The 19619-nt window shown below is 40.0% G+C and overlaps 1 protein-coding gene across 14 annotated transcripts in view; it reads left to right on the forward strand.

Moving 5' to 3' along the window:
- The window catches only part of LOC128691673 (protein lap4), an 854149-nt gene that overhangs the window by 475969 nt on the left and 358561 nt on the right, over positions 1-19619 (forward strand). For all 14 annotated transcript variants that reach the window (XM_070088850.1, XM_070088860.1, XM_070088857.1 and 11 more), the window contains one exon: positions 11406-11486. In XM_070088850.1, the coding sequence (XP_069944951.1) occupies positions 11406-11486 (81 nt within the window). The remainder of the gene's footprint in view (positions 1-11405; positions 11487-19619) is intronic.

Genomic DNA, 19619 nt, shown 5'->3' on the forward strand with positions numbered 1-19619 from the left:
AACAATTTCTGATCACTTTATTTTGTAGTTGAAACAGTTGACTTGGCAATTTCTTGTGCTCAATCGATAGAATAGAAGTAATACTAGTGAAATAGCTAAGAATTTGGTTGATTGGAATAATGTAATTGGCCTAAAATAGGAGTCAAAGTCTGCAAAATCGCCGATTCGTAAATATCGCTGACATGTCAAAATTCGCGAGAGCATAATTTCGTCAGTTTTCCACCAAATTTCGTACTTTTTGTTTTATTACCTTCACAAAAAGATTCTCTACGATTTCATAAGAAAAAATAACAAATTTTTTTTTTGAAAATTCTTGGACACTGGTGCGTGACTCCAGATTTGGGCCTTGGACCCTGAAAGGGTTAAGGGCAATGTGTGGTGTAAATATTATGCAGAAAATTCGGAGTGTGGAAATTAGGAAAAGGTGTGGAGTTAATAAAAGTATTAGTCAGAGGGCAGAGGAGGGGTTGTTGAGGTGGTTTGGTCATTTAGAGAGAATGGATCAAAGTAGAATGACATGGAAGGCATATAAATCTATAGGGGAAGGAAGGCGTGGTAGGGGTCGTCCTCGAAAGGGTTGGAGAGAGGGGGTAAAGGAGGTTTTGTGGGCAAGGGGCTTGTACTTCCAGCAAGCGTGCGTGAGCGTGTTAGATAGGAGTGAATGGAGACGAATGGTACTTGGGACCTGAAGATCTGTTGGAGTGTGAGCAGGGTAATATTTAGTGAAGGGATTCAGGGAAACTGGTTATTTTCATATAGTCGGACTTGAGTCCTGGAAATGGGAAGTACAATGCCTGCACTTTAAAGGAGGGGTTTGGGATATTGGCAGTTTGGAGGGATATGTTGTGTATCTTTATATGTGTATGCTTCTAAACTGTTGTATTCTGAGCACCTCTGCAAAAACAATGATAATGTGTGAGTGTGGTGAAAGTGTTGAATAATGATGAAAGTATTTTCTTTTTGGGGATTTTCTTTCTTTTTTGGGTCACCCTGCCTCGGTGGGAGACGGCCGACTTGTTGAAAAAAAAAAAAATTACAATTTATAGTAGTTCTTGTCGTTTCATAACCAATCTTTGTTCTGACAATTGTTCTGACAATCTTTTTCTGAAATTATACTCAAATTGACACAAACACACTGACAGGTGGACCTTTACACCTGCCTTGGTTATTTACTATTGTCGTGGAATATATAGGTCCCAGCAATGTTTTGGATACATGGGAATATATAATAATAAAGCTGAAGGGGGTGGGAGAGTTTCAGTGGGGAGGAATAAATGGAATTAGGTCAGGGGTTTCAAATAGAGTTAGAGCTAAAGGAAGAGTAGCAATAATGTTGAAGGATAAGGTACGGTAGGAAAAGAGGGACTATAAATGTATTAATTCAAGGATTGTGTGGAGTAAAATAAAGGTTAGAGGTGAAAAGTGGGTAATAGTAAGCGTATATGCACCTGGAGAAGAGAAAAGTGTAAAGGAGAGAGAGAGAGGTTTTGGGAATTGCGGAGTTTTGAACCAAGGGTGAGAGTAATGGCAATTGGGGATTTCAATGCTAAAGTGGGCAAAAATGTTGTGGAGGGAGTAGTAGGTAAATTTGGGGTGCCAGGGGTAAATGAAAATGGGGAGTCTTTAATTGAGCTATGTGTAGAAAGAGGTTTTGTAATAAGTAATGCATATTTTATGAAAAAGAGGATAAATAAATATACAAGGTATGATATAGCACATAATGAAAGTAGTTTGTTAGATTATGTATTGGTGGATAAAAGGTTGATGGGTAGGCTTCAGGATGTACATGTTTATAGAGGGGCAACTGATATGTTGGATCATTATTTAGTTGTAACTACAGTTAGAGTAAGAGGTAGATGTGACAAGAGGAAAATGGCAACAACAAGTAAGAGGGAGGTGAAAGTGTATAAACTAAGGGAGGAGGTTGTTTGGGTGAGATATAAGCAGCTATTGGCAGAAAGGTGGACTGGTGCAAGTATGAATAGTGGGGAGGTTGAAGAGGGTTGAAATAGTTTTAAAAATGCAGTATTAGAATGTGGGGCAGAAGTTTGTGGTTATAGGAGGGTGGGAGCAGGAGGAAAGAGGAGTGATTGGTGGAATGATGAAGTAAAGGGTATGATAAAAGAGAAAAAGTTAGCTTATGAGAGGTTTTTACAAGGCAGAAGTGTTATAAGAAGAGTAGAGTATATGGAGAGTAAAAGAAAGGTGAAGAGAGTGGTGAGAGAGTGCAAAAGGAGAGCAGATGACAGAGTGGGAGAGGCACTGTCAAGAAATTTTAATGAAAATAAGAAAAAATTTGGAGTGAGTTAAACAAGTTAAGAAAGCCTAGGGAACGAATGGAATTGTCAATTAAAAACAGAGTAGGGGAGTTAGTAGATGGGGAGATGGAGGTATTGGGTAGATGGCAAGAATATTTTGAGGAACTTTTAAATGTCAACAAAGAAAGGGAGATGGTAATTTCATGCACTGGCCAGGGAGGTGTACCATCTTTTAGGAGTGAAGAAGAGCAGGATGTGAGTGGGGGAGGTGCATGAGGCATTATGTAGAATGAAAGGGGCTAAAGCAGCTGGAACTGACAGGATTAGGACAGAAATGTTAAAAGCAGGGGGGGATATAGTGTTGGAGTGGTTGGTATTTTTGTTTAATAACTCTAATGGAGGGGTTTTGGGATATTAGCAGTTTGGAGGGATATGTTGTGTATCTTTATACATATATACTTCTAAACTGTTGTGTTTTGAGCACCTCTGCAAAAACAGTGACTATGTGTGAGTGAGGTGAAAGTGTTGAATGATGATGAAAGTATTTTCTTTTTGAGGATTTTCTTTCTTTTTGGGTCACCCTGCCTCGGTGGGAGACGGCCGAATTGTTGGAAAAAAAAAAATGTATGAAAGAGAGGAAGGCACCTAGGGATTGGCGGAGAGCATGTATAGTCCCTTTATATAACAGGAAGGGGACAAAAGAGATTGTATAAATTATAGAGGAATAAGTTTTTCTTTTTTGGGCCACCCTGCCTTGGTGGGAATCGGCCAGTGTGATAATAAATAAAATAATAATAATAAAGTTTACTGAGTATACCAAGAAAAGTGTACAGTAGGGTTATTGTTGAAAGAATTTGAGGTAAGACAGAATGCAGGATTGCGGATGAGCAAGAGGGATTTAGAGTGGGTAGGGCATGTGTAGATCAAGTGTTTACATAGAAGCATATATGTGAACAGTATTTAGATAGAGGTAGGGAAGTTTTTATTGCATTTATGGATTTAGAAAAGGCATATGATAGAGTGGATAGGGAAGTAATGTGGCAGATGTTGCAAGTATTTGGAACAGATGGTAAGTTACTAAATGCTGTAAAGAGTCTTTATGAGGATAGTGAGGCTCAGGTTATGGTATGTAGAAGAGAGGGAGACTACTTCCAGGTAAAAGTAGGTCTTAGACAGGGATGTGTAATGTCACCATGGTCGTTTAATATATTTATAGATGGTGTTGTAAAAGAAGTAAATGCTAGGGTGATAAATTAGACACATGTGCAACTCTTGGGTATCTTTATTGAGGAAATGTTTCGCCACACAGTGGCTTCATCAGTCCATACCAAGGAGAATCGTGAAGAACAGGAGAATAAAGATACCCAAGAGTTGCACATGTGTCTAATATATCAACGTGTCGGTTTTCTGAACCATTCATCTACAATCCTGTCAGACACTGCAAGTTCTTGGGATCTTAATACTGTACTTAGGAATTCTTCGCTTGCCTAACCTTTGGGCACAACCTACTTCCACATTGAACAAATGTGACACCACCTACGTCTGCTGCACCTCTCCTGCTTACGGTATATAAACTACTACTTGGCACATATGCTGTATTCTATTCAAGATTGATGGACTGACCACATTGACTCAAGGTTGAGGGACTGATTACCTCATTCTTCTCCTGTTCTTCACAATTCTCCTTGGTATGGACTGATGAATCCATTGTGTGGCGAAACATTTCCTCAATGAAGATACCCAAGAGTTACACGTGTCTAGTTTATCAACGTGTCGGATCTCTGAACCATTCATCTACAACTGCTAGGGTGTTTGGGAAGGGGGTAGGATTAAATTATGGGGAATCAAATTAAAAATGGGAATTGACACAGTTCCTTCTGGTGATGATACTGTGCTTATGGGAGATTCTAAAGAAAAATTGCAAAGGTTAGTGGACGAGTTTGGGAGTGTGTGTAAAGGTAGAAAATTGAAAGTGAACATGGAAAAGAGTAAGGTGATGAGGGTATCAAATGATTTAGATAAAAAAAAAATTGGATATCAAACTGGGAAGGAGGAGTACGGAAAAAGTGAATGTTTTCAGATATTTGGGGGTTGACGTGTCAGTGGATGGATTTATGAAGGATGAGGTTAATCATAGAATTGATGGAGGAGTGGTGCATTGAGGTATATGTGGAGACGAAAAAAAACGTTATCTATGGAGGCAAAGAAAGGAATGTATGAAAGTATAGTAGTACCAACACACTTATATTGGTGTGAAGTTTGCGTTGTAAATGCTGCAATGTGTGGTATAAATATTATGCAGAGAATTTGAAGTGTGGAAATTAGGAGAAAGTGTGGAGTTAATAAAATTGTTAGTCAGAGGGCTGAAGAGGGGTTGTTGAGGTGGTTTGGTCATTTAGAGAGAATGGATCAAAGTAGAATGACATGGAGAGCATATAAATCTGTAGGGGAAGGAAGGCGGGGTAGGGGTCGTCCTCGAAAAGGTTGGAGGGATGGGGTAAAGGAGGTTTTGTGGGAGAGGGGCTTGGACTTCCAGGAAGCGTGCATGAGCATGTTAGATAGGAGTGAATGGAGATGAATGGTATTTGGGACCTGACGAGCTGTTGGAGTGTGAGCAGGGTAATATTTAGTGAAGGAATTCAGGGAACCCGGTTATTTTTATATTGCCGGACTTCAGTATCTGTATTACGTACGTGTATATGCTTACTGGGTCTGGTACAGTGCTCCATCCTTGAGTGGGGATGACCAGACTGGGTGGGTCATTGGGATAATCCGGGGGGTGGGTCATTGGTCTAATCAGTGGGGGGACATGGACCTGCTCCACATGGGTCAGTAGGCCTGTTGCAGTGTTCCTTCTTTCTTATGTTCTTCTTACGTATTATGTATATGCTTCTGAACTGTTGTATTCTGAGCACCTCTGCAAAAACGGTGATAATGTGCGAGTGAGGTGAAAGTGTTGAATGATGATGAAAGTATTTTCTTTTTGGGAATTTTCTTTCTTTTTGGGTCACCCTGCCTCAGTGGGAGATGGCCGACTTGTTAAAAACAAAAATAATAATAATAAGTTACCTTGAAGCATGATGTAAAACAAGTGTCAGTCCACAGCCCACGGCTGACAGTGCAGCAATAAGATAAGTGTTGACATTTGATGAGCGTTGGCCCTCACTTTATTTGTTTTTGCTGTTACACATAAACATTGTCTGTCTGTCTAGCACTCCATCTCACAGAGAGCCACACGATGTCATGTATAGCAGTCTGTCTGGATTTTTTGGGTTATCCTAGGTAATTTGCACTATGTATAATTGTATTTATGTATACCTGTGAGACAGAGATAGATAAAAAGAGATAGACAAACAGAGACAGTTAGACAGAGACAGACAGACAAAGATAGACATAGACATAGATAGACATAGACATAGATACAGACAGACAAAGGTAGACATAGATACAGACAGACAGAGGGAGGTAGAGCCAGGCAGCCAGCAGCCGGCCGGCCAGCCGGCCAGCCAGCCGGCCGGCCAGCCGGCCAGCCAGCCGGCCAGCCAGCCGGCCAGCCAGCCGGCCTGCCTGCCAGCCTGCCTGCCTGCCTGCCTGCCTGCCTGCCTGCATGCCTGCCTGCCTGCCTGCCTGCCTGCCTGCCTGCCTGCCTGCCTGCCTGCCTGCCAGCCAAACATGTATTACATGTTCCAGAATTATTTCTCTTTACTTAGGGCATAGGTTATAAGACATTCTGAAAGGGTGTTGAACATGGGTTATTATCGAGGTTGTTGATATTTCCTCGACCACTTATGGCCACATCCACCTCAAAACCACTAAACTCGGTCAGCATCACTTTCCTCTTAAAATGGGAGAGTTAATACTACAATGGACCCTCGTTTTTTCGTAATTAACCCTTTCAGGGTCCAGAGGCCAAATTTCATAGTGCGCGCCAGGGTCCAAGAATTTTCCCCCCAAAATTTAAATTTTTTCTTATGAAGGTAATAAAACAAAAAGTACGAAATTTGATGGAAAATTGACAAAATTATGCTCTCGCAAATGTTGATGTATCAGTGATATTTACGAATTGGCGATTTTGCCGACTTTGACTCTCATTTTAGGCCAATTACATTGTTTCGGTTGACCAAATTCTTAGCTATTTCACTAGTATTACTTCTCTTCTATCGATTGAGCACAAGAAATTGCCAAGTCAACTGTTTAAACTACAAAATAAAGTGATCGGAAATTGGTAATTTGGCCAATTTAACACAAAGTTCAAAATATTCCAATTTCAAAATAGGGTCCAGAACAAACAATGTAGGTAATCCTGGCACTAAACTAACATTTCCTCTGTTCATTAGTTACGTTTTGAGGCTTTACAAATGAATTCCATTTTGATCTTTTATTCACATAATGAATTTTTATTCAAACCAAAAAATAGAAGATTTACTGTTATGCAATATTGTAATAATTGTATCAATATCATCACCACATTTGTGAATGTATATTAGACCTACCATCTGGCGTGCATTAGACGTGTGAGTTCGTTTGTTTACTCTTTAACATCGGCAAAAATTTAACATTTCCGCTACATTGAGCTCAGTTTCAAGCCATTTCCAGTGATTAAACCAATCAAAATCATCTCTATTTCTGTAATATGTCTTCCATTCTATCAAATGAGACCAAGAAATCGCAAATACAACTATAACAAACATACGAAAAAGCACTGCAAAGTCGCTGTTTTAATCGAAAATCATGGTCTCAGTTTTTTTTCCTCTCATTATACACTGTGTGCTGCAGGATTTCTTTTATGTGGTGCACACATACCACATAGATGTATTATCTCATATCTAGGCCCAAATTTACCACTCACAGCTTATCAGAGTGAGCTGAGCTCATGGCGTAGATCTACGGTTTGGACCCTGAACGTAAAGCAGTAGATCTAAGGGACGGACCCTGAAAGGGTTAATCCGTTCCAGAGAGTGTGACTATTTTTCGAAATTGATGATTTGCGAATCCATTTTCCCCATAAGAAATAATGTAAATCCAATTAATTCGTTCCAAACACCCAGAAGTGTCAACAAAATTTTTTTTTTTTTTTTTTGCCTTAAAGTTAGATTTACATGCACAAAAGAATGAACATTCAACATGACAGTTACCTTTATTGAAGGCTGTTGTTGATGAATGGAAGACAAGGAGGAGGGGAGAGCGAAGAGAGGTTATCATTTGTAAGGGAAATCTCCCTCCATAAGGACTCTAGGTCACTTCAGGAGTCACTTCCCTAGCCACTTCCCTAGCTTAAATATAGATTTACATGCAGAAAAGAATGCCAAATAAATGTAAAGCACTAATAAAATGTATAAATGAACATCACACTTACCTTTATTGAAGACTCTTGTTGGTGTATGGCAGACGGGGCAGAGGGAGGGGAGGCGAGTTTATTGTTGGAGAATATGACACTAATATCAACTCTACGGCTTATTTATCTATCACAATTCAACTAATATGACATAATAAAGAATATTAATAACATAGAAACATGGAATATACTGTAGAATGAATAAAAGTCATGAATGTCACAAGAGGTGTTCTGTTGTTGTTGTTGTTGGGTGTATAACGGCCACTGAGAGCATAAGCCATCCATAATGGTGATGAAGCAGTAGCTGAGGCATCTGTTTTCTGTAGCCCTATGTAATTCCAACAACACTGGAGGAGTTAGAATCGCTGAATCACTGAAGAAGGCACCCTCTCCCACCATCACAACCACTACCACCCACTACCACTATCATGCTCTACCACTATCACTACCACCCTCTACCATTATCACAACTGCTACCACCATCACTACCACTCTCTACCACCATCACTACCACCCTCTTCCATCTTCACTACCACCCTCTTCCACCTTCATTACCACCCTCTACCACCATCACTACCATCCTCTACCACCATCACTACCATCCTCTACCACCATCACTACCATCCTCTACCACTATCACAACTGCTACCACCACCCTCTCCCACCATCACAACCACTACCACCCACTACCACTATCACAACCGCTATCATGCTCTACCACTATCACTACCACCCTCTACCATTATCACAACTGCTACCACCATCACTACCACCATCACTACCATCACTACCACCCTCTTCCATCTTCACTACCACCCTCTTCCACCTTCATTACCACCCTCTACCACCATCACTACCATCCTCTACCACCATCACTACCATCCTCTACCACTATCACAACTGCTACCACCACCCTCTCCCACCATCACAACCACTACCACCCACTACCACTATCACAACCACTATCATGCTCTACCACTATCACTACCACCCTCTACCATTATCACAACTGCTACCACCATCACTACCACCCTCTACCACCATCACTACCATCCTCTACCACCATCACTACCATCCTCTACCACTATCACAACTGCTACCACCACCCTCTACCACCATCACTACCACCCTCTTCCTCCTTCACTACCACCCTCTTCCACCTTCATTACCACCCTCTACCACTATCACGACTGCTACCACTCTCTACCACTATCACAACCACCCTCTACCACCATCACTACCACCCTCTACCACCATCACTACCACCCTCTACCACCATCACTACCACCCTCTACCACCATCACTACCACCCTCTACCACCATCACTACCATCCTCTACCACCATCACTACCATCCTCTACCACTATCACAACTGCTACCACCACCCTCTACCACCATCACTACCACCCTCTTCCACCTTCACTACCACCCTCTTCCACCTTCACTACCACCCTCTTCCATCTTCACTACCACTATCACAACTGCTACCACCCTCTACCACTATCACAACTGCTACCACCCTCTACCACCATCACTGCCACCCTCTACCACTATCACAATTGCTACCACTCTACCACCACCACTTTCGTATTTTTCTACAAACTTTTTCTTAAATTATATGTTTCTCACGTTCTTTACCAAAGGGCTGGCACTAGAAGCTTTCTTTGGAGCCATGGTAACTTATTTAGCAGTTGCAAGCACTACAATGAATGGAATATTATGAAATGTATCGTATGAGCTTGTGGGATCACCCTCACTCACTGATAAACAATGGCACACTAGCTGGGAATGGAGTGTGAGGCGGCTCGGGGCTGTGTGTAAGCGTCCCAGACGAATGACTATTTGCAAGTCAAACGACAATTTGCAAATCAGTGTTTTGATGAAAAAAAGTTACGATTTCCAAAAATTATGACTTTGAGCCTTACGAAAAACGAGGGTCCACTGTACATGAAATCAGTGAATCCCAGGTGTTTGCTGCGCTGTTTGCTGTGCTGTTTGCTCTAGCTGGCGCTCATTTGAATTGGTGCTCCCACAAGGTACTACGTGGTCCCAGATTTTTTTAATACAGTGAACACAGAGTGTTAAGATCCATTCTATGCTGACCAGGAATCTCAGGCCAGTTGTGTCAAATTTGAATGTATATATGCGTTCAAGGCGCTAGTGGTAAGAACTTGTATATATTTATATGTACATTTGGACTGTTTACGGGTTAGAGGAGGGGTTTTGGGATATATGCTGTTTGGAGCGACATCTGTGCGCCTCTGCAAAGACAGTGATTTATGTGAATGATAGTAAAAGTGTTTCATTTTTGGGTCGCCTTTCCTCGGTGGGAGATGGCCAGTGTGTTAAAAAAAAAATTATCTTATCAATAAATGTACAGTGCTGTATAATACAAAAAAAAAAAGTTTTACATTACATTGACTTGATAACCTAAGGATGATACAGGTACAGTACATATAGTAATATGTTATACAGGTACTCACCATTAATATAGTCAGCTGAAAGCTCACCGGGCCTGAGGAATGTTGTGAAGCATAGAACTAACATTCATTGCTATCACACCATCGTAAAATTGAAATATTGCAAGTTGGACCATCGTAAAGCGAGGAGCATCTGTAGTTCATAATCATAAAGAATGTGGTGAAGGCCTCTGGTAGTATTTTAATCCATTTATAGGCTTTACTAAGAACTGTAAACGGTTTAGAATGTATATATTTTTGTTTGATATTTTTTTTTGTGCATTTTGTATACAGTACATGTATATTTGATACATAAAGCCTTTTCCTTTTTCTATAGAGCCTCTTTGATCTTACATTGGCAGTTTTGCTACACTCTTGGTTATAATTTAAGGCTGAGTACCTACATGCTGAAGCTTCTTTTTTTTTTTTTTTTTCACTTTTTAACACACCGGCCATGTCCCTGTGAGGTAGTGTGACCCGAAAAACAAACACTTTTACCATCACTCCATCGCTGTCTTGCCAGAGTCACACCAGTTCTACAGTTCAAAACTGTAAATATCCCCACCCCTCTTTCAGAGTGCAGGCACTGTACTTCCCACCTCCAGGATTTAAGTCCGGCTAACTGTTTTCCCTAAATCCTTTCACAAAATGTTACCTTGCTCCCACTCCAACAGCTCGTCAAGTAGAAATGAATCTGGCAAGTAGGCCCAGGAGCTAAGACCTGAACCCCCACCCCCTGTCCCCCTTGCCCCACCATGAATGAGGCTGTTAGCTGAAGTAAGAGTCAGTGCTACCTCTGGGGATGCTATGGCTTTCTCAGTTGTTTTGTTTTTTCTGTTTGTACATAAGGAGTCTGATCCAGAATATTTTACCAGCTGCAGTTGATGTAATGAATAGTTACTCCAGTCCAGGAAGTTTGCTTATATAGCCAAGAAAAAGTGGAATTTTGTTCATTGGGGAAGGTTAGAGGTTTAACTGAGCTGAGGAGTAGTATGAACGTTCATTCTGGTTATCTTGGGGTGTGATATAGGCTCTATTTCTTTAATGTTGTCCATTTTATCCTATAAATCTTAGATGTTGCTGCCATGCTCAGCTGCTGTTTCTGCCTCTTCTTTTTTTCATAGTTTATTAATGCTGTTGCTTTCATGTCGCATTCAAAACAAACATTATGTAGACTGCATATCATATACTGTAAATGTATTTTAATCAGTTAAATAATTATACCTTTTCTTCCATTTATCTTAATGAGTATGTATTTATGAGTATGTATGCACATTTCTTTGTAGTGTACAAGTATCATGTATTAACAAATACCATTGATGATGTGTTTAATATTCATTACTTCTTCTGTAGGCTATCTATATATCGAGAATAACGGAAGGTGGAGCAGCTGCTAAGGATGGAAAACTGCACATTGGAGACAGAGTTATATCAGTAAGTGTGACAACTAAATAGATTTCAATTTCTCTATTTCTTGATCATTTTGTATTTTAGTACTGCATCTGTATTATGCATCATGCCAGTACTTAAGAAAGGAGTGAAGGGAAGGAATATCAAGACAGAACTTGAACGTTTGGAACTCAAAACTTGTTTTTCCATTGAGACCTAAGTTATAATCAGAGATGGGTTCCCAGATAATATTTTGTATCCAATTTCATTTCTTTGTTAGAAATTAAAAATAATGTTAACTACTCATTTGGGATAAGATAAAGGTCCCTTTCCTTTTTTCTCCTCTCCCATTCCCTCTTCTTTTATTGTATTCCTCCTCCTTCCAGTCCCTCACCCTCTCATTATATCTTTAGGAACATGCAAAGGACCTGGGTGTAATAATGTCAGCTGACCTTTCTTTCGAAGAACACAGTAAAGAAAATGTCACAGAAGCCAAGAAAATGACAGGCTTGATAATGAGAACTTTTTGAACTATTAAAATAATGCCAGAGGTGACACTTCAGATCTGACTCATGAAATCGTAATAACTAACAAATCACAGAATTCACAAGCCAACTGGTCCAGTGGTTGGCGCACACACTTGTGAGTTTTAGGCCTCGCCTGCCTTGGGTTCGAGCAACAGCTGTTCTGCAATTCTCTATTTAAATCGCCTATGCTTGTCTGCTTAGAGTACCGTTAGTGTTGATGGCCCCATTCAGTGCAAGAAACATATCACATCTAGAAGAGAGATAGAGATCATTTATAGTCTGCATAGAGCCAATAGAGAGATTAAGAGAGTGGTGAAGGAATGTAAAAGGAGAGGAAATGAGAGAGTGGGTGAGCTGCTATCAACAAATTTTGCTGAAAATAAGAAAAAAAATTGGATTGAGATTAACTAGTTGAGAGAGCCTAGGGAATGAATGGATTTGACAGTTAAAAATAGGAGAGGAGAGTTATTAGACAACTAGGTAGTAGGTTGGTAGACAGCAACCGCCCAGGGAGGTACTACCGTCCTGCCAGGTGAGTGTAAAACTGAAACCTGTAATTGTTTTACATGATGGTAGGATTGCTGGTGTCTTTTTTTTTCTCTCATACACATGCAAGATTTCAGGTACGTCTTGCTACTTCTACTTACACTTAGGTCACACTACACATACATGTACAAGCATATATATATACACACCCCTTTGGGTTTTCTTCTATTTTCTTTCTAGTTCTTGTTCTTGTTTATTTCCTCTTACCTCCATAGGGAAGTGGAACAGAATTCTTCCTCCGTAAGCCATGCGTGTTGTAAGAGGCGACTAAAATGCCGGGAGCAAGGGGCTAGTAACCCCTTCTCCTGTATATATTACTAAATGTAAAAGGAGAAACTTTCGTTTTTCCTTTTGGGCCACCCCGCTTCAGTGGGATACAGCCAGTGTGTTGAAAGAAACAAAGAAGTTATTAGACAGAGAGTTAGAGGTGTCGGGAAGATGGAGGGAATATTTTGAAGAACTCTTAAATGTTGATGAAGATACAGAAGCTGTGATTTTGTGTATTGGACAGGGAGGTATAAGATCTTGTAGGAGTGAGGTAGAGCCAGTTGTGAGTGGGGGGGAGGGAAGTGCCTGAGGCATTGGGTAGAATGAAACTGGGTAAAGCAGCTGGGATTGATGGGTTAAAGACACAAATGATAAAAGCTTGCACGGATATAGTTTTGGAGTGATTAGTTTACCTGGAGAGGGCTTCGGGGGTCAACGCCACCGCGGCCCGGTCTGAGACCAGGCCTCATGGTGGATCTGGGTATGATCAACCAGGCTGTTACTGCTGGCCGCACGCAAGCTGACGTACGAACCAAGTCCGGACTCAAGTCCGGCCTGCCGGTTTCCCTGAACCCCTTCATAAATGTTACTTTGCTCACACTCCAACAGCACGTCAAGTATTAAAAACCATTTGTGTCCATTCACTCCTATCAAACACGCTCACGCATGCCTGCTGGAAGTCCAAGCCCCTCGCACACAAAACCTCCTTTACCCCCTCTCTCCAACCTTTCCTAGGCCGACCCCTACCCCGCCTTCCTTCCACTACAGACTGATACACTCTTGAAGTCATTCTGTTTCGCTCCATTCTCTCTACATGTCCGAACCACCTCAACAACCCTTCCTCAGCCCTCTGGACAACAGTTTTGGTAATCCCGCACCTCCTCCTAACTTCCAAACTACGAATTCTCTGCATTATATTCACACCACACATTGCCCTCAGACATGACATCTCCACTGCCTCCAGCCTTCTCCTCGCTGCAACATTCATCACCCACGCTTCACACCCATATAAGAGCGTTGTTAAAACTATACTCTCATACATTCCCCTCTTTGCCTCCAAGGACAAAGTTCTTTGTCTCCACAGACTCCTAAGTGCACCACTCACCCTTTTCCCCTCATCAATTCTATGATTCACCTCATTTTTCATAGACCCATCCGCTGACACGTCCACTCCCAAATATCTGAATACATTCACCTCCTCCATACTTTCTCCCTCCAATCTGATATCCAATCTTTCATCACCTAATCTTTTTGTTATCCTCATAACCTTACTCTTTCCTGTATTCACTTTTAATTTTCTTCTTTTGCACACCCTACCAAATTCATCCACCAATCTCTGCAACTTCTCTTCAGAATCTCCCAAGAGCACAGTGTCATCAGCAAAGTGTCAAAAGAAAAAAGTATCAGTATTGGGCTAAAATTGAATATTAGTATCAGTATCAGCAAAAATTTTGGTATCATCTCATTCCTACTATCAATATGTATGGGACAAGATTACTAAACTTCTTACAAAAAAATGTCAGAAACACTATTGGAACAAATGTTGAAGTCTTGAAGAGGAAACTCGAGAATTATCTCTATGAGGGGCCAGATCAACCTGGCTGTGATGTATATTTGAGTCACCAGGTTGCCAGCAGCAGCAGCCTGGTTGACTAGGTAAGCACCAGATAAGCCTAGTCCAAAGCTAGGTTGAAAGAGATGGAAAAAACTCAAAATCTGTCAAATCCCAGGTAACACTCATTCCTGTGAACAAAATCTACTGATTTGCTTGCTTGACCAGAGGATCAGAGATTCAATCTCACGATTCCTCTCAAATGTTGCTACATATGCGAGTGTAAAATTTAAATTCGTTAATGAAGACAAGGTATTTATTAGGTATATCTTATACTGCTTTCTTCACATGTGCTTTCCACACCACCTACTTTTGTGGATGAGGGTGGGAAGGTATGTGTGTGACAGTGAGTCTTGTTGTGCAGATAAGTGCATGGAATTGAACTATAGAATTGAGGTGGGTAGTTTATTGAGTTATCAGTAGTAACAAAGAATCTTTTATCCCTAGATGCAAAAAAGGGGAATGTACGAGAGTATAGCAGCACCAACACTTATTTTTTTTTTTTTTAACAAGTTGCCCGTCTCCCACCGAGGCATTGTGACGCAAAAAGAAAGGAAATCCCCAAAAAGAAAATATTTTCATCATCATTCAACACTTTCACCTCATTCATACATAATCACTGTTTTTGCAGAGGTGCCCAGACCAGAACAGTTTAGAAGCATATACGTATAAAGATACACAACATATCCCTCCAAACTCCCAATATCTCAAACCCCTCCTTTAAAGTGCAGGCATTGTACTTCTATTTTCCAATACTCAAGTCCGGGTATATAAAAATAATTGGTTCCCCTGAATCCCTTTACTAAATATTACCCTGCTCACACTCCAGCAGCTCATCAGGTCCCAAATACTATTCATCTCCATTCACTCCTATCTAACATGCTCATGCATGCTTGCTGGAAGTCCAAGCTCCTCGCCCACAAAACTTCCTTTACCCCCTCCCTCCAACCTTATCGAGGACAACCCCTACCCTGTCTTCCTTCTCCTACAGATTTATACATTCTCCATGCCATTCTACTTTGATCCATTCTCTCTAAATGACCATACCACCTCAACAACCCCTCTTCAGCCCTCTGACTAATACTTTTATTAACTCCACACCTTCTCCTAATTTCCACACTCCAAATTTACTGCATAATATTTACACACATTGCTCTTAGACAGGACTTCTCCACCACCTCCAACCATCTCCTCACTGCAGCATTTACAACCCAGCTTCACACCTATATAAGAGTGTTGGTACCACTATACTTTCATACATTCCCTTCTTTGCCTCTGTAGACAATGTGTTTTGTCTCCACATGTACCTCAGTGCACCACTCACCTTTTTTCCTTCATCAGTTCTATGGTTAACCTCATCCTTCAAACATGCATCCACTGACACGTCAACTCCCAAATACAGGAGGGCCCCACTTATACGGCGGGTTAGGTTCCAGGCTACTGCCGTAAAGCGGAAACCGCCGTAAAGTGGAACACCCTTTTTTTTCCACATACAAATGCATACAAACACTAGATAACAAGTTTACACTAACATATATTATGTTAGCAATAGAACCAGGCATCAAAAAACAATAAAAAAGTACAATACACATATAGTGCACTCATTACTTACCTTAAAATTTTATAGTCTTAATCTAGGGTGAGACAAGTAGTATTTATTGTAAGAAATCAAGTGTGGTATGTATGGTAGTCAGCCAGGCTACCATACCAGGCCACCCCACCCACACATACTATTCTATGATATTTAAGCATCCCAGAGCGATAAAATGTATATACAGTTCACTCATTACTTACCTTAAAATATAGGGTGAGATGAGTAGTATTTATTGTAAAAAATCAAGTGTGGTATGTATGGTAGTCAGCCAGGCTACCATACCAGAGAGAAAGAATGAGTGCATGAGAGAGGACAGGCGCAGAGTTATGTAAACAAACCAGGCGAAGGTAAGTTTTGTAAACAGTGTACACATCTGGTTTGTGTACAAGTTACATTGTGTACAGGTTGTCTCTACATTGATACGGTAGAATAAGTAAAGAAGAACACTCCCATTCTCATGTAACATCATTTTGAGAAGAAATGATGCTCTGAGTGAAGGCAATGGAAGTAAGTCACTCTGACTTTTTTGGGTTATCCTAGGTTCTCTACACATATGTTATGTATTTATGTTATGTATCGTGTTTATTATATAATTTTGAAAAAAATATCACGGATGGATTAATGAAAATGTGTATATTTACGTAATATACAACATTTAATGATACACCGAGCTCAGACAGCGTAAACAAACAAACTGAACAGGTTGTGGACGATCACTCGGTCAGGCGAAATAGACGGTATTAATACGTGTCCAGTTTTAGTTCATTCATGTACATTTGTAAGAGTTTGTGAAACTTTTACCTTATAATATTTTTATTATTATTATAATAATTAAATCACGAAACAAATACTCTTACACTGTGTACAAGTTAGTACAGAATTATAGCTATAAAGTGAAGGCATACGAAAGGAATATTTTTCTACAGTTATCCCTAGTAACAGGTGACGGGCTAGAGAAAACGTAATTCTTCCGACACTTCTACAAACCGTTTGGTAAACATCTCATATACTATATTTGTATAAATTTTTATACTGTGGGTGCATGTATCATGTTTGTGTGTTACATAATGTGTTTCTTACATAATTTTGAAAAAAATATCATAGATTAAGGGAAATGTCTATATTAACGTAATATGCGACATTAATGCGCCCAAGAGATTATTATTATTATTATTATTATTATTATTATTATTATTATTATTATTATTATTATTGCATCAAGAGTAGAGAGACTCTTAGTGATTTTAATGTGTACCTACATGCCAGCACAGTGTGTAAGTTTATTTAGGTACAGGTGTACACAAGTTTAATTATCAAGTGCAATACATATAAAATATACAATAACTTTAAAACACTTGAAATTTTGGAAAGTTTCCAGACATAATAAGGAGATGTGCTCAGGGAGAATGTAAACAAACTTGGTGGGCCGCTGTGACCGTATTAGAAAGACAGGTGGGGGGAGCCGTATAGCGAGTTTTGGTCATAATTTGAAATGTCCATATTAGTGGAACTCCGTAAAGCGAGGCCCTGCTGTATATAAAAACATTCACTTCTTCCATATTCCTCCTCTGAAATTTGATATCCAATTTTTCTTTATCTAAATCATTTGATACCCTCATCACCTTATTCTTTTCTATGTTCACTTTCAACTTTCTACCTTTACACACACTCCCAAACTTGTCCACTGACCTTTGCAACTTTTCTTTAGAATCTCCCATAAGCACAGTATCATCAGCAAAAAGCAACTGTGGCAATTCCCATTTTGTATTAGATTCCCCATAATTTAATCCCACCCTTCTCCCCAACACCCTAGCATTTACTTCTTTTACAACCCCATCTACAAATATATTAACCATGGTGACATTACACATCCCTGTCTAAGACTCGCCTTTACCGGAAAGTAGTCTCCCTCTTCTACACACCCTAACCTGAGCCTCACAATCCTCATAAAAAAACTTTACAGCATTTAGGAATTTATTACCTATTCCATATACTTGCAACATCTGCCACATTGCCCTCCCATCCACTCTATCATATGCCTTTTCTAAATCCATAAATGCAATGAAAACTTCCCTACCATTATCTAAATACTGCTCACATATATGCTTCAATGTAAACACTTGATCTGCACATCTCCCACCCACTCTAAAACCTCCTTGTTCATCCGCAATCCTATATTCTGTCTTACCTCTAATTATTTCAATAATTCCTTATCGTACATTTTTCCTGGTGTACTCAGTAAACTTATTCCTCTGTAATTTTTACAATCTTGTTTGTCCCCCTTCCCATTATGTAAAGGAATTATACATGCTCTCTGCCAATCCTTATGTACCTTCCCCTCTCATACATTTATTAAACAGAAATGCCAACCATTCCAACACTATATCGTCCCCTGCTTTTAACATTTCTGTCCTGATCCTGTCAGTTTCAGCTGCATTACCCCCTTTCATTCTACGTAATCCCTCATGCACCTCCCCCTCACTCACATCCTGCTCTTTTTCACTCCTAAAAGATGGTATACCTCCTGACCAGTGCATGAAATTACCGCCTCCCTTTCTTCTCACTCAAGCTTCTTCCTCCCTTAGTTTATACACTTTCACCTCTCTCTTACTTGTTGTTGCCATTTTCGTTTTGTCCCATCTACCTTTTACTCTAACTTTAGCTACAACTAAATAATGATCCGATACCTTGTTTATTTATCATCTTTTTTCATAAAATATGTATTACTTATTACCAAAGCTCTACCTTCACATAGCTCAATTATAGGCTCTCTATTTTCATTTACCCCCTGGCACCCCAAATTTACCAACTACTTCCTCCACAACATTTTTACCCACTTCAGCATTGAAATCCCTAGCCACAAGTACTCTCACACTTGGTTCAAAACTCTCCACACGCTCACTCAACAATTCCCAAAACCTCTCTCTCTCCTCTACACTTCTGTCTTCTCCAGGTGCATATATGTTTAGTATGACCCACTTTTCACATCCGACCTTTATTTTACTCCACATAATCCTTGAATTAATACATTTATAGTCCCTCTTTTCCTGGCATAGCTTATCCTTCAACATTATTGCTACTCCTTCTTTTGCTTTAACTCTATTTGAAACCCTGGACCTAATCCCATTTACTTCACTCCACTGAAACTCTCCCACCCCCTTCAGCTTTGTTTCACTTAAAGCCAGGACATCCTGCTTCTTCTCATTCATAGCATCCACAATCATCTCTTTATGATCATTCGCACAACATCCGCGCACATTCAGACACCCCACTTGGACAATTTTTTCTTCTTCCTCTTTTTAGTAATCTTTACAGGAAAAGAGGTTACTAGCCCATTGTTCCCGGCATTTTAGTTGACTTTTACAACACGCATGGCTTATGGAGGAAAGAATCTTATTCCCTTCCCCGTGGATATAAAAGGAAAAGTATTAAGAACAAGAACTATTGAGATGAAATCAAAGATGAAATCAGATGAGTGTGTGTAAATAAACATGTACATGTATGTGTAGTGTGACCTAAGTGTAAGTAGAAGTAGGAAGATGTACCAGTATTCTTGCATATTTATGAGACAGACAAAAGACACCAGCAATCCTTCCACCATGTAAAACAATTACAGGCTCTCATTTTACACT

The sequence above is a fragment of the Cherax quadricarinatus genome, chromosome 26 (genome assembly GCF_038502225.1).
Source record: "Cherax quadricarinatus isolate ZL_2023a chromosome 26, ASM3850222v1, whole genome shotgun sequence".
NCBI lineage: Eukaryota > Metazoa > Arthropoda > Malacostraca > Decapoda > Parastacidae > Cherax > Cherax quadricarinatus.